This window comes from Astatotilapia calliptera, chromosome 4, assembly GCF_900246225.1.
Source record: "Astatotilapia calliptera chromosome 4, fAstCal1.2, whole genome shotgun sequence".
Classification (NCBI taxonomy): Eukaryota; Metazoa; Chordata; class Actinopteri; order Cichliformes; family Cichlidae; genus Astatotilapia; species Astatotilapia calliptera.
Genome location: NC_039305.1, coordinates 7,903,305 through 7,920,129, shown reverse-complemented (window position 1 = coordinate 7,920,129; position 16,825 = coordinate 7,903,305). Strand labels below are relative to the sequence as shown.

Here is a 16,825-nt window from a genome sequence, read left to right as displayed (position 1 = left end):
AAATAATAATAGTCAGCTATTGTTCTCTTTCCGTTCTTAATGTTTTTACAGGTCTTCAGTCTGATCTAGAATCAGCCAACCTGGAGGTGAAGCCCGAGGAGAATCCCAAGAGCTCGGTTATGCTGACACCTGTATCTGAGGTTTCTTCTATGGAGCTGGTCACTCTTTCCCCCCCTCAGATTTCGCCTTCTTCACAGCTCTCTGAGACAGCTTCAGACACCAGTGCCCCTGAAGTCCCAGATGCTGTGGGATCAACCAATGAGTCAGGCATTCGTGCCGACACATCGAGCACAAATGGGGTGCCTGGTACAGATGATGACAAAGACCCCAAGAAGAGCAAAGCTCACCTCCATTGTCCTGTTTGTAAAGTCACAGTAAACTCAATCTCCCAACTGGAAGCACATAACAGCGGTAAGAGCGTGATGTGTGACCTTGAGGCTTGCACTTTTTTTCTTGAAAACAGAAATGTTCTGAAATCTTTTTTCACATTTTCAACATTTGGTTCAGTGTTACCAAATTATATACTCACACTACAACCTACCTGCCAACTCTCTGCTGTCTATACTAGGTACAAAGCACAAACTGATGCTGGAGGGTCACAGTGTTCTGCCACGACGCAGGGGCAAAGTGGTGGCAGCTCGTGCAGGCTGCAAGAGTAAGCGGCTGGGCAGCAAAGGCAGCGTTGGAGTTCCCAGCAAGAACTTCCAGTGTGAAGTGTGTGAGATCTTTGTGAATTCTGAGACCCAACTGAGTCAGGTAAAATAATTACTAATGTATCATTTACACCTTTTGCCCTGTAAAGGAGGTACTGTTCACATCGCATAAGAGTTGGCATAAATAAAAAGAAACCTATTTAACACGAGCACCACAAAGGGCATCACAGGTTTCTGCTGTTATGTAGGAGGGCAGGGGGACAAAATTCAAGATCTAACACTCTCAGACTTATTTATCCTTCTTGTGTGGTATAAAATGAAATATGAGGAGGGAAACATGGGCTTGGGAAAGTCCTGCAGGTTTCTCAATGCATACTAAGTGAGAATCTTGCTAACCTGGTAGGATTTTGTTCAAAAGGACATAAGAGTGCTATTGACTCTGCAGGGAAAAGCACTCTAGCCCAATCATGCCACTCGGATAAAATGTTGCATACTGTATAATTACTTCACATTCACAGACAGATGATGTGGCCACAGAATTAATTAGAAAACAAAAGTGTCTGCACACACAATTACCCCAGACACCGAGGGTTTAATATTGCATATTGAACTTAAATCACATTGCCCTGTAATGTCACAGTTATAAAAGCTAAAAAAAAATGATGTGCATTAAAGTGATAAATATGAATAATGAGATTTTAAAGACATTACTCGATCCGGGAGACAATTTTAACGTCACCTTGATGGGGGAAATCTGCAAACTTAAATCAAAGCTGCTTCATTTACGGATGCATGAATCAAGCAATTGAAAGGAGGTTGTAAGTGCAGAATACATTCAAGCTGTTATTTTTACACAGATACCATCTGATGCTTTAACTAACTCCTCATTGAGCAATTATTTACCTCTCATTATTGCAAAAGCTTTCTCTATTTGCTCTGGTTATACCAACATCAAACCGGGCTGAGATTGAATTTCTCTGCGTTTGATGTTCATTTACTGCTACATCTGTGTCGTGGGACTGTATATGCTGGAGTGGAAAAGATGCAGGATATGTTGTCATGTGTCAGCACCCAGACTGCTTTAGCCTTAAATGCATTTCACCAGTCTTATATAAACCTCTATCCCATGAGGACGTACCCTTTAACTACTGGAGACAGAGAAGGAGCGCGGCAGAGGTAGAAAGTAATGTGATGTAATTTCTCTTCACTTCAGTCGTACTCAATGCCTATCCATTATTAATTCAGCAGATAACACTTGAAGTTGTTCCACTGTGGTACAACAGATTCTTGTTAGCTTGCTAATGGTATTTCCGCTGGTCTCAGCAGCACATGAATAGCAGAAGGCACAAGGATAGGCTGGCCGGAAAACCGCCCAAACCCAAATTTACCCCCCACAGCAAGAGCCAGCCAAGCTCCAGCTTAGCGGTAAGTCTCAGCATAAAGACACAGGCAAACAAAACACTGTCATGCAAATATGCACACATACACACACTCAAGGAAAACAAACAAAGCATAATTGCCTTTTCTTACAGCAGATATGCTTGGATGTTCTTCCCAAAACTGGAATAATTTCAGTCTAGCTTGTAAACTAATGCATTTTTAAACAACAGTTTTAATTTTTCTCTGTAACAGTTAACTGATTTGACCCAGGCCCAGACAAACATTCAATGAAAACTGCAAACACGCAGATCACTTTACACAGGGTTCACTCAGGGACTTCAGTGTTTTGGTGAGGCAGCATGCTTGTGTGCCTGCAACTGTCATAGAGGTTAAGCACACTTTTGTACTCAGTAAGTCCCCTACCCCTGAGACAGGTCTAAAATAGTCCCCACTGACCAGCTCTGACAACAGCAGCCTGAATCAGCACTCCAGATTAATCATTTCTCTGCTCCTGTCATGTATACACCTCCCCATCTCTCCTTCTCCTCATCTCCCTCCTCCATCCTACAGAACGTGAGATGGAGTGGCTATGCAGGCGTGGCTGTGTCTGCCATGAAGAAAGCATTCAGCCAGTACAACCTCACCTCCCTCTCCTCGCAGGTCAGTGGCAGGAGAGCCTGAGACTGGGGTTGGATTGGAAGGCGAGACTTGCAGCTGGCTGAACTTTAGGCCTGGCCATGGGCAGGGGACTTAGCAGATCTCACAAAGAAGTCATGTTTGCATTAAAGGGATTGTTCTGATTTTTTTTTTTTTTTTTTAGATTTGTTTCCATGGTTTACATGAGGTGCTACTTTTTTAACTAGCTAATGGTGATACCAATATAGCAGATGCCACTAAATAATATGGCTCCCCATGTGGCCAGTGCTATATAGCTATATTGGGCTTATCCAGGTATCTTCAAAGTTAACCCTGTGTTTTCGCTATTGCTCCTTATTCACAGGATAATATCACTATGGCAACGTATGCTTTTTGGTTATTTCATTTCATCGATTACAGCGTTCCTTATCGCCAAGACTCATTAATATTGCAGTAATTGTAGCCATCATACCAAAATGATGGATGAAGCATGTTCTGAAATTAAAGTGATTAAAGTTGGTATCATGACAGAGACTTAAATGTTTCTTATCTTGAGACTGTTTCAGGTTTTTCTTTTTTAATTGCCTACAATTTATGCAACATCTTGTGTAAATTTCTAAATTTATTTATGATCAGTTTTATTTGCATTTTCTAAATATTACATTCTTCTTTAAAAATTGTTTTAAACTATTTTTTTGTATTTAAATGTGTAAATGATTTCTCATTCAAGCTATATCATGGCCAGTGATTAAAGCAATTGACCATTGATTAAGAAAAAAAATAAATCAGAACTATCCCTTTAATATTGGAGAGCTTTAGCGTTACAGCCTCCAGCTTAACCCTTGTCCTGATGAAAAAGGCTGAAGTGCATCCATGCTGTGGTCCTAGATTTCAGCTGTTGTGTACAGATCTATGGAAGTTAGGCACCTCTGAATAATTTAATATTTTGTTGATTTTCAAAATGAAAATAAGTAAAAAAGCAACAACAAAAAACCCCCTCTGCAAAAACACATTAAAAATGAGCATTTTTCAATCGTTAACGCACTGTTATTATTATTTTATTTTGAACATACTTGTGCAGATGTCTCTGAACTTCAACTGACTCTGAAGCAGGTCAAAAATGTCCTTTCAGACTTTAATAAACTCTGTGATTCATCAAAATTCACAACCTGGGGACTGCTATGAAGTAAAAAAAAAAAAAAAAAAAAAGTGAAGTTAAAATGAAGCAAATACAGGGACTGTAAAGCGATGTCAGAGCACTTCCAGCTTGCAAGTTTTCTTGTCTGAAATGTAAATTTTAAAAATGACAGTTGAGGAGAACTTTGGATCTGACGGGAAGAAGAAAACATTCAGATAAATCTTAGGCATAGCAAAACCCTGCAAATGGCTGTAAAGGAGCTGCAGGAAGATTTAGCTGACACATAAATGGCAGTGCACACTGCAGTGTGCAGCAGTCATGAATAAAAGGACCTACATATAGGAGTCAAAAAAACAAAACCTCACCTACACCCATATCACAAAGTTCATTATTTAAAGTATGAAAAGCAACATCTGGATAAGCTAGAGGTTGTTTTTTGGATGTGCTGTAGACAGATAAGGGAAAAGAGGGGCCCTTATGCCGCAATTACCCAAGGATGTCTTTGGAAGGGTAAATAAAGGAGCAGCATTTGATGAAATACTAAAAGCAATGCCAAGGCTTAAGAACAAGGATGGAAATATTCTGCTTTGAGGTTTTGTGACAGCCAGTGGCACAAGCCATGGATAAACAGAAGAAAATATTCCATAAAATGTCAGAAGATTCTGGCTACAAATCTAATACAGTCTGCCAAGAGAGCAAAACTGAAAGACGCTGGCCTTTTCATTAGGACAATAATCCAAAATGTACTTCAAAATCTACTGTGACTACCTAAAGAAATTCAACTTAAAGCTTCTGAAATGGGAATTACCATTCCCTGACTTGAATATCATAGAAAATCAGTGGGTTCCTAAACATGCGTTGCATATTGCAAGGACCGAGGAAGTTATGATAAGTGCCAAAGGTTGTTACTAAGTAATGACGTATAAAGGTTACTGCACCGCTGCACATGCAGATTGCACAGTCTATTAATTTTTAGCTTAATAACATGAACAGTGCTTAAACTTTGAAAACATTTTTAATGTTGGCTGTTTTTGCAGTGTTATTACAAAATATGGATTTTAACTAGAGGTGCCTAATGATTCAAGCCATCAGGAATCCATGTCTGTTAGTAAGAACATGTACTACTCTGCTGCAGCTCTGTGTGGAAAAAGGGCCATGGCTTTGGGAGACATGTTTGTCCAGTAAACGTGTTCTGTCCTCACTGTGTTCTTCTCTCACTTCTTGCCATTCCCCTTCCTGTTTTCTCCAGACCAAACTGGCCTTGCAGAAGCAGCTGACCAAGAGTTTGACAACTGGCTTCCTGCCCAGCCCCCTCACTCCGCCAACTCTGTGCACAGTGGCAACTAACCCACTGGCGTTGCGCCACCCAGTGGGTACAACCACCTTCATCCAGACCCCATTCCTGGGCCCTGCACTGTTCAGGCCTGCTCCGGGGCCCCTGCGGGCCACACACACACCTATCATTTTCTCCCCCTACTAAAGACTTGACCCACTTCCCATTTGAGCTCCACCCCTGTCCCTTTACCAAATCCAAGGCCCTCCTTAAGTGTGACCCATACAACAAAGGCCACACGCAAACTATGCAGCCTGCCTGACTTAAAATGGAAAGCGTGCACAACTTCAAACTCTCGAAAGGCCATTAGGCCTAAGAGCTGTTCTTAAAAAAGGCCAAGATCCCCCATCATGCCTTCTTTCTGCTCCTCTTAAAATTACCCAAGGAGCAGGACAGGCCTCCAGACAGTGACTGGTGAACTGAGGCCGCTTTTATAGCCATTTCATGGGTCAACGTGGTTTGAATTATGAATATTATTGTGTAATTTATTAGAGAACAAATATAGACAAGTCTAGATGTATGTTTAGTGTGGTTGCCACAAAATAAGGTCCCTTTACTTGATGCTCTTATAAAAGATTTTTAACGTATTGGTTTGGAGGTTTGATGAAAGGTCATCATAGGTCATTAAAGCAGCTGATCCCAATCCAGATGGTTGCACGTGCCACTCTCAATGATCAGCGTCTTCAGCGAAGTCGCTTAAAGGATCAACTGAGGTCAAATGCTGAGGTTACGTTGCAGTTGGGATACGGCAATTGTTAAAGCAACTGTCTGGAGAATTACCTCCACTTAACTTTGAGCTTTTATGAAGGATAAAAGTGACTGCTATTTGTGGATAGAGTGTGAATCAATAACTACATACAGTATACTCATGTGTTAAAACCTCATTAACAACATTTTGCACCTCCAGCCCTCAACCAAATACTGTTTTCCCAGCCCTTAACTCTTACGAATAAAACACGTCTCTCTTTTTCTTTCTGAGTCACAGCCACAGTCATAGCCCTCCAGATTTCTTTCCGTTCCCGTATCCCCAGGATTAAGCAGTCATTACAGTCCAGAAAAGGTCAACCTGTCAACTTGACTTTCTTTCAATTTGCAAATCTGTCTTCAGAATGATTTTTGCCCCAGTGCATCATTCACGCAATGCAACTTGTACATTATGTTCTTGCCAAGCTGGCGGCATGACAACATTTCTGCTGCTATGGATGTCTTATATTGCAAAACGCCATAGTTTCTTTCCCCTCATGACTGCTGTTCTTCTTTTCCTCCACCCCGCTTTCGTCACCTCGCTGTTGCCCTTGATTTTCTCTGGCGTTATCTCAGCATGAGATGATGAGCAGCAGGGAAAGCAACCCCCCTCCCCCTCCTCCCTCCCCCGGTCACAAGCACAACATCGCACACATAATGAAAACACAATGGATAACTTGAAGACTTGATGGGATTTCAGAGCTTGATAAAAAGTTTGGATGACAGTAGGTGGGGAGGCTGCTCAACCAGTATTTGATTGACATCTTCTTGCAGTGTCTGCACACACACGTGGGCGGGAACAAAGCACAGTGCCATGGCAACCACATTAAAAGCACCTTAAAACTAATTTACCTAAAAAGCAATGGAAATTGTGTTTATATTAAGCTTTTTTTGTGTATGTTCTATGATCCCATGTCAATTTTAGTGATAATTTTTTTGGGGAAAAAAAACAATCAGGTGAGAGCGATCACATTATGGTTTATTAAGGACTATGATAAGTCTCACATTTAAAGCAATACATTCAATATGTTTATGTTTATGATGTGTTTCCAGTGTATCAATGGCTTTATCTATTCTCTACTGTAAACACCTGTAATGATGTATTATGTATTCCAACACAGCCAAGGGCCAACTCTGATATGTCAGCGAAGAGTCATTTGAAATATTGGGTTGTCCCGGTGCTGCCCTTGATGCTTGATGCTCATGGTCAGTCTCCACATGTTGTGACTGTGGGCTGAGCCGTTCCATTTATAGCTGCTCTTGCGCTGCAGAGAGGGTGCTTCAGCGCCATATGACATTGCTGTTTCACTCTTTAGTGGAGCAGAAGACCCTTTGTATGACTTCCACTGAGCAAAACATTGCCGTCATAGTGAAGTGTTTTGGATAAGTGTCACAAGTGCAACATCAAATGTCATATTGCTGTTTATGCTAGTGTGCCGTCTCCCCCTCCCACCCTGAATATCTGTTGACATTCACCCTTCCTTACGCCAAAATGGACACTTGACAAGATCTCACGAGGACTCGGAGCGCACACACAAGTCATCCTTCCCTCGGTGCTCATACCAAATCATGTTCTCTTAAATTACAGTAATGGAGCAAATCCTATGCATTTCCCATTGTGCTACACGTGTAGTTGTGTGTGACACAGCAGTGCCATCTGTCGTGAAAACCCTATAACTGCCATGTACTACTAGAGCTTGTGATCCAATGTACGTTTGTGTTGAAGGATCCCCCAAGCCTTTTTTTTGGACAGGCAAAGCCACCGGGTCTCCCTCGCCATACTAATATGATTCTCCCCAGTCGCACTACTCAGTGAACCAGCCAGCCTTTAATCTTCACTGTATGTTTGTTTGTTTCTCTCGCTCAGTGGGAACTCTGACCTAAAGAAGTGAAACATTTTCTTAATATAAAGAATCTAGAGAAGGCAAATTATATGTAGAAATCCTAGAGTAACTATAGAGATTTTACCAGAGTTGCTATCGTTATCTGTATCATAAAGAATTGCTATCATATAAGAGAGTAGATTATGTTACCGTAGGCTCATACAGGGAAAGAACAAATGCTTTGCTTTATATTTTGTTTTTTGTTTACATGGTTTTTGCCGAAATGGTTTTTTTTTAAAGTACAAGAGAATATTTAAACAAATTTTTTCAGTGTGTTTTTTTTCTCCTTGTTGACAATGACTTAATTAATAATGTAATTTTAAGGCCTTTTCAGATCCTAATGTCACATTAGCCAGGCCTTCTCAGGGGTGACAGGTTGAGCAACTGCTAACATGACCATCCATTCAGGGTATCCCTCCAAAGCTCTAGAGAGCAGGAAACACTGTACAAATGGATGGATTGACAAAAAACAAAATAAAAAAATCTTACAGTGCTGTACATTAGAGAGAAAGGGGTGGATTTTGGAAAATAAAGATTTTAGAACTTTGTGTGTATGTTTTTTAGTGTTTATGGAATAATATCTGTGTGTGTGTGTGTGTGTGTGTGTGTGTGTGTGTGTGTGTGTGTGTGTGTGTGTGTGTGTCTTGGATAAAAATGAAAAACAGACGCATCCCAGAAGGCAGAACTTTAAATCAGACTGATATTTGAGCAAAAACAATATGTGTGTGGGTGGGCGAAGAAAAAAATGGCAGAAAACTCAGGAAGATGGTTGCTAATGATTAAACGGTGACAACACAAATGCTTAGAATTCTGAAGATCAATATTTCACTTACAGTTACATTCCATACAGTTGAAAGACGCTTCAGATGTTAACAAAACACCACTCCTTTTAAACACTCTGCCAACTGAAATAAAAGGTGCAGGTTTTCTGGCTTTTCAGAAAGTGTGCAACACCCTCACAGCATCTGCTCATGTGGTATCCCACAGCTACCAGCTTCTATCCATTTCAGGAACAACTTCTTACAGCTAGACCGGTGACACGAAGTATAGGTGGGAAAGCAAATGGAAACAGTTTACAGCTACTGTGTCTGGGCACTGCTGCATTTGTGGCACACAGAGGAGCGATAGAGTAATATACCTGAGTGGCTGATATGGTTTAGAGACAAACTAATCTTCTTTATCTTCAGATGAGTCTCCACAGATGGCCAAAATAATACATTGTATTACCTCCAGCAGTTGCGAAAGATTTAATGCCAAACAATGAGTCCTCCTGGATTGTGGAACAGCAGATCACTGCTCTTCCACATTTAATATGTATTTGCCAAAATGAGACACTGTTGCCTGTCTGTGCTGTTCTTATTGAAGCCAGCTTTGAAATACCGAAACCAAGCAAAGGAGCATCTGGTCTGGACTCCTCGCGTGAGAGTCGATAATCGTGCATTTAGCTCAGTTTGGTCTGTATTAATTTCCCAGTTTCTTTAATGTTTTATTTGATGAGAAGCCCTTGAATTGTATATTGATGTTTCCCTTTACGCCTCAAGCCAACATGTCAGCCCTTCCTTTGTGGAAACAGCAGATAAGCACAACATTAAGCTGGCCACCTCCTGCCGTGCCAATCAAAGAAAAACCATTGGAGCCTGGCACTTACTAGAGCTCAGTGATATGGCAGAAGGATGCGATGACCTTGCTAAGCTGTGACACTGGTGTGTCTGCCATATTGATCCATTATCTTATCTGACTGCTCTCCAAGGAGAGAGTGACACTCTTGTCTCCTGCTGCGGTCAAACACTGCTCCTTCAGTCAAGAGTCAAGCTACACTGCTTCTGTGTGTGTGCGTGCATGTGTGTGTTTATGTAGTTTTGTTTGATTTTTAATAATTTATAAGATGAACATTTTCTGTAAGATTGGCCTTAATATTCTTTCCATGAACAATTATACACGTATCTATATTATTTTAAATAAAAATGAAGATAAATATAAAATTTCACATAGTTTAACCTGGTTTTCTTGTTTTATTTTGGATTTTTTTTTTTTAAATTTACATCCTTTACAGCAAATAACTTTTTTAGATTGTATTACTGCTACAACAATATAATATAGTTTTAAAGACAGGAAATGTGACTTCACACACATTTAAGATGAGAAATTTCACAATCGTCACTAGTCAGAATGTAACACAGAAAAACAGCATATTAATAAATAATAATAAATAATATTAATAAACAACAGATAATCCTGATTATATTCAAAACACTGGGATGCTGTTGTGCTGTAAAATAGAAGCATCAATAGTGCCGTATTGATGCCACTGTTTGTGGTACAAAAAAAAAACAAATTGAGACTAGAGTTTGTTAAGCAGTGGAGTAAATCAATTTGTTCTTCAGCTTCCACTTTACTTTATTGATGATAAATGGTCTTTCTATTGACTGGCGAGACGTTTTGTCCGCTTGTTCCCAAGTGTTCGCCAGATGTGTCAAACACTTCCAACAGACTCACTGAATGCACATAAACACATCGTGGTTTAGGACAAAATACGAAAAACAACCTAGATCTTGTCTTTGCGAGGTTCAAAACGCCTTCAGCCTGACTTATTAAGATGAACTTACCCTGTGCTTTCAGGACAAATGCTCTGTCTCACAAGCTCGTGGGCAGTCAGCACAACAACTAGCATGCGACACGACTGATGGCTTAAAAGCAGCTGATATTTACAGCTAGAAGAAGGTCAGTAGCTCAGAGAATAAAGGTGGCACTGATACATAAACTGCTCGTGTTTACTGCTGTGTGGAATTGTTTTGTTACCCTGGTGTTTCGTGATGGTGAAAATGAAAAGAGCATCAGTGCGGCAGCTTCCATAGTGGAAGTTTTTTTTTTTTTTTTTCCTTTGAAAAGACGACGGAATTTAAAATGTTATCTATTTTATGGGTCCCCGTGAGAGCTGGATGCTCAACCGCAATCATGAATCACACTGTCATGCATCAGTAAAAGAGTCGATGGTATTGCATTGCCTTGTTGCCCTGTGACTGTGACTAGCAAGTAAAAATCTTCCCTTTTGAGGTTAGTGTTGTCAAAAGGAGGAAGAACATTCATAAATCATCCAAGCAAGTGACAAATCAATCCTTCCACAGTGAATGTTTTAGAATTTGTGTTGTTAAAGTCTTTTTTTCTCTCCCTTTTTCTGTCTTTTATGCGGGTCAATACAGCCACTGAGCTATTACACAGAGAGCCTTTGACAAGAAAACATATTGGCATTTTACAGAAATCTCTTCCTCGCTTTTTGAGCTCAGGGGCATGAAAATTAACACCATTGTGTACTGTCATCGCCCAAATGTATGGTACAATCACTGAACCACTGGATCAATTCTAGGCCATTAAAAAGAACATGATTGAAATGAGATGGTACATGATAACACCCTCAGGGGGAAACTAAGGTGAGTGTAATATAATTTCTTAAATGTTCCACTTGAGGTTTTCTCATTATCTTGCATTAACCTTTCCAGTCAACATGCCTGTTTGGAGCCGGCAGATCATTTCCTTTGCTGAAATTTCCAGACCCTGTCTAACTGACATTGTTTCTGCTAAAACTTCTAAACAACAGATGAATGGAACAAAATTAATTCATGTTCCAGTAACACTTTTTATCTTTAACTTGTTTTAGCTGTAAAATTGCAGATCAAAATCCACTGTATGTTGGTTTTGGTGAAATGTTAGGGCAATGAACCAGTAGTCATTATTGTCCATGCTGCCCAGCATGGACACTAGTAAATTAAAATATTATTCCTGGATGGGGGTCAGACTTAATTGGACAATTGACCTACAAGCAGTTTCCTGACCTTCATGACAAATGAAAGAGACATAATGTTTTCAGTTGAGTCACAGTGTTGAATTTTTATTTTATCATTTTCATTGTAATTTTAAAAATGATGCCCAAAGAGAAATCAGTGCAATTAGGCTGGAGAAAAAAAAGCTATCAGAGAGGTGAATGCACTGCCCGGGTCAGATACACAAACAGACCAGAGAGACCACAGGAGGACACTAAAGTGCATTGTGACAGAATTATTTCCACAGGCAAGAGGACCAAATTTGACTTTTCCGGAAAGCATCTAAAAGACTTTGTAGAGTTCTGGGAAAAAAAAATCTTTGGACAATAAGAAAACAATAAGAATTTGTATTACAATGGAAAGAGAAAAATATGAAGAGGGAGAGAAACAGCTGATGATCCAAGGCATACGCCATTATCATTCAACTTGAGGCAATGTATGCTGGCAACGTTGTATATGGCTGCCAATAGAACCACTTCACTAATGATGTTATCGCTAATAAATGGCACAGGATGAATCCTGAAGTCTACACACCTATACTCTTTATCCAGATTTGGCCAAATGCTTAAAACTGATCAGTGTTTCATGAAGCAAATGGATAGTGACCCAAAGTGAAATGCAAATGCAGCCCAAGAGTTTCTCAAGGTGAAGAAATGGAATACTTTTTAGTAGCTCAGTCAGTCAGTCCCAACAGAGCTTGATTTTTGGTTAATAGATGGAAAACTGAATACAAAAAGACCCATAAACAAGCACAACTAAAGGTGGCTGCAGTAAAGGCCTGGCAGAGCCTCTCAAAGGAGAAAACACAGCGTTTATCTACATGGGTTTAAGACTTTAGGTAGTCACTGACTGCCAAAGATTTTCATCCAAGTATTAAAAACAATTCTTATATCTAAAATTATGTTAGTGTGGCCAATTAAAAATGTCTCCAACTTCTAAAAATCTGTACATCAATCACATTGGTTGTTTGATTTAACACCCGCTTATGTTGTGTACTGAGGCAAAATTACAAGTTCAAAACTCATGGACTTAACCGGAAACCCTCCCATGAAACACAGAGTGGAATTTATTGATTTACATCGGCAGAAAACTTTGTGCCTCACATAGACAAAAACTGCCTTTAAAAAACAATGTCTGTCTTCAGTAAACAAAAGTGTTTGCTACGTAGTTTTTGGTTATAGGCTAAAGTGCAAATCCTGTCTCAATCTATTCACATAGTTCAGAACATAACTGCAGAAAATCAATTGCTGCTTTTTGTTTTTATTGTGCTGGACAAACTTGACTCTATGATGTGGATTCCAGTATGTCCAGATGTATATCCTAGTGTGATGTTAAAAAAAGTGTATGTTTCTGTTCTGTGTACTGTTTGTTTGTATATGTGTTTTTCTGGCTGCTGTTACAACCAAATTTCAATTAAAGGATTATTCTATCTTATTCTACAGTTCCTTACAGTGACCACTGGAGGGCACCAAATTCTCCTATTTCAGTGTGTATGTTTCAACACTAGCATCCCCAGGCTTCTACCTTTCTACCTATAAAACCCGGAGAGCAGCAGCTTTTAGCTAGGCTTTAGCTTCAGCCAAGTGGAAGCTAAATTGGCTAGTCATTCATATGTATATTGGGTCGTTATCTGGGAATTCTGGAGGGAGGGGAGTGGGGGTGTGTGATTGAGGGCGTGGGGGAGCTGCTAAAAGCTGTGCACTTCCTTTTGTGTTTCATCTTGATGCATTCTCAATCATCCAGGGAAATAAATCTCCAAAAGTCACCAACTTGGAGTGTTTCAGTTTGCCATCTTAGGGAGAAATCAACACACATGGGTGTATGTCCTTCGTTGCTCAGATTTATTGATAAAAACAGTACAAAAAACCAACCATTTGTACACATATTTACAAATAATAATAAAAAGTGAGTGAGTACAAACAATTCAACATTTTCAGCAATCACTCACAATCCTGGCACTGCCATGGTATCTGTAGTCTGCATTTACCACATGTGTATCTTTTGCAGTGAACACATCGCACAGTGGCATGATTGTTCTTGCAGTTGTGTTTGACCTGACACGTGGCTCTTTTTCCAGGGCTAGGTGTGGAGGGTTGTGTCCGAAGCAACTGTTCTTTTCTTGCCTTCTTCGCAGCTACATGAGAGCGAGCCAACTCTGTTGCAAGCGCCACCAGGAAGTCCACCCGTCTTTCCTTCGTCCCGGTGCATGCTTGATACAGCACATGTGCATTCAGTGCTGCCATGTCAATCATGTTATAAAACACGGCGACTGGCCAGCGCCGTGTTCCTTTGCGGACAGTGTACTCCCGAACCATCTGGTCCATCACATCCACGCCACACTTTGTTTTGTTGTAAAGGGAGACAGTGTTTGGCTTCCTTTTGGTGGTGTTATCAGTCTGAACCACGCTGTGCATGCTGCTAAGAATATAGACTGTCTTCTTCCGTTTGGCCGCATACGCCGTCAGCGTGGCAGCAGAGGTTGAAAACACCTAAGAAATAAGATAAATTGTTATTTCCATAGCCCTTTTACACACAATGAAACACATAAACATAGAACCACAAAAGACCTGTAACATACCTGAGTGGTGAATACATTGCGATCTGTCTGTCTAGTGGATTGAGGAATTTCCCTGCGAATCCTGTTGACTGTGCCGAGGATGGTGGTTTTCCGTCTAAGAAGTTTTTGTGCAAGTGAAAGCGATGTGAAAAAATTGTCCGTGGTAACATTTCTGCCCTTGTCTAGGAATGGTTCCATCAGCCTCATTACTACATTTTCAGAAAGTCTCTCCCCAGTGGGACGACTGGGGTCCTTGCCAAGATATGGGAAGACATTGCAAATGTACTTGGATTTTAGGTCGCAAGCCACCCAAAACTTGATCCCAAACTTGTCAGGTTTACTTGCAATATACTGCAGGAAACAGCACCGAGTCTTTGATGGGAAAAGCTGTTCATCAACGGTGATATGTAGACCAGGGTTGTAGCACGTGATGCAGTTGGTGACAAATGATCCCCACACACTGGAAATTGCAGCAAACTTGTCAGTCTTTGCTCGATCACAGCGGGTGGACTTGTCATCAAAGCGTAGGTGTTGCATGATGTTTTGGAAGCGGTTTCGTGCCATAGTTCCAATTATCTGTGGGTTTCCCAGGTTTGCTGACCAGCAGTCATTTACAGATGGAACCCTGTAAACCCCCCGCAAGATCACAATTGCAATAAATGCCATTAGTTCAGGGAGGTCCATGAACCAATGAACATGCTCCGTTTGCTGTGCATGTTGAATAGTCCATTCTTGAATGCTACGAAGCATGTCAAGAGTGATGAAACACAGGAAGCTCTGAAGGCGACTCGAGATACTTCTCCTGGCCTTACCCGTTGGCTCTCCATCTGCAGCGTACGCTTCTATTGTCATAACACCACCAAAAGGAAGCCAAACACTGTCTCCCTTTACAACAAAACAAAGTGTGGCGTGGATGTGATGGACCAGATGGTTCGGGAACAAAGGAACACGGCGCTGGCCAGTCGCCGTGTTTTATAACATGATTGACATGGCAGCACTGAATGCACATGTGCTGTATCAAGCATGCACCGGGACGAAGGAAAGACGGGTGGACTTCCTGGTGGCGCTTGCAACAGAGTTGGCTCGCTCTCATGTAGCTGCGAAGAAGGCAAGAAAAGAACAGTTGCTTCGGACACAACCCTCCACACCTAGCCCTGGAAAAAGAGCCACGTGTCAGGTCAAACACAACTGCAAGAACAATCATGCCACTGTGCGATGTGTTCACTGCAAAAGATACACATGTGGTAAATGCAGACTACAGATACCATGGCAGTGCCAGGATTGTGAGTGATTGCTGAAAATGTTGAATTGTTTGTACTCACTCACTTTTTATTATTATTTGTAAATATGTGTACAAATGGTTGGTTTTTTGTACTGTTTTTATCAATAAATCTGAGCAACGAAGGACATACACCCATGTGTGTTGATTTCTCCCTAAGATGGCAAACTGAAACACTCCAAGTTGGTGACTTTTGGAGATTTATTTCCCTGGATGATTGAGAATGCATCAAGATGAAACACAAAAGGAAGTGCACAGCTTTTAGCAGCTCCCCCACGCCCTCAATCACACACCCCCACTCCCCTCCCTCCAGAATTCCCAGATAATGACCATATACATATGAATGACTAGCCAATTTAGCTTCCACTTGGCTGAAGCTAAAGCCTAGCTAAAAGCCATTTGGCTGCTCTCCGGGTTTTAAAGGTAGAAAACGCCAACTGGCGATCCGTGGGGGTTTAAGTGTCAATCAAGGACTGCACAGTCGCTGATTTCAATGGTACATTGGTCTATGTAGGTTCTCATTCATGCAAGTCGTGGCGGTCTTAAGCAGTGTTGGTCAAGTTACTTGAAAAAAGTAATCAGTAACTAATTACTGATTACTTCCCCAAAAAAGTAATCCCGTTACTTTACTGATTACTTATTTTCAAAAGTAATTAATTACTTAGTTACTTTTTAAAAACACGATTTACAACCTGAAGAGGTGATAAAGCATAGATCTTTCAGCCCAATTCTACTTTTTCTACATAATCCATCATACAAAATGTAATCAAATGGAGAGGTACCTTTTGATAAAAAACTTGTTTTATCAGTTTTAATCTTTTAACTTTATGCATCAAGCAAAATTTTAATTATATGCAACATTCTCTGACTTGAATAAATTAGTTTAACATTTAAACCTATTTTCTGCACATTCCAGCACATAAAATAAAATATTTTTTGTGTTTACACTCACTCTTTCAAATAGATGCAAGTAAAACACAGCAGAAAATAAATAAAGTCAAAGACTCAGCGGTCCTGTTGCTCTATTTTCACCTGTAAAGCAGAACTGCGGTAGGCGGAGGTTTACCCTGGTGCAGGTGTGCCACGGTCAGTTGAAGAATCCGCGAGTTTCTCTGTGAGTTTCCCATTACGTCATTGCGCACTCGGTGCTTGCTTGGAAGGGGTTTTTTCGCTGTAAAAAGAAGTTTTCTTCCCACGCACGATGGACACTAATGTTTTTGTCACTTTTTATGGAATCAAACTCAAAGTAAGGTCAATACTTCCACGCTTTAAACGCTGCACGCTCATACTCTCTCCCACAATCGATATATGATCCATTGTTGATCTGCACACAGCTGTTGTCACTAACGACGCACTCGCTTACATCACTGTCGTGAGACATTCTCGCAAAAATCACGGTTTTAG

The 16,825-nt window shown here is 40.6% G+C and overlaps 1 protein-coding gene across 4 annotated transcripts in view; it reads left to right on the top strand.

Moving 5' to 3' along the window:
• znf385c (zinc finger protein 385C) overlaps positions 1 to 8,001 on the top strand; it is a 151,644-nt gene extending 143,643 nt beyond the window's left edge. For 3 of the 4 annotated variants that reach the window (XM_026164371.1, XM_026164372.1, XM_026164374.1), the window contains 5 exons: positions 52 to 411; positions 569 to 756; positions 1,980 to 2,078; positions 2,604 to 2,693; positions 5,057 to 8,001. In XM_026164371.1, the coding sequence (XP_026020156.1) occupies positions 52 to 411; positions 569 to 756; positions 1,980 to 2,078; positions 2,604 to 2,693; positions 5,057 to 5,287 (968 nt within the window). In that variant the 3' untranslated portion in view covers positions 5,288 to 8,001. The remainder of the gene's footprint in view (positions 1 to 51; positions 412 to 568; positions 757 to 1,979; positions 2,079 to 2,603; positions 2,694 to 5,056) is intronic. The other variant, XM_026164373.1, reaches the window with a different exon arrangement.
• The last annotated feature ends 8,824 nt before the right edge of the window (positions 8,002 to 16,825 follow it).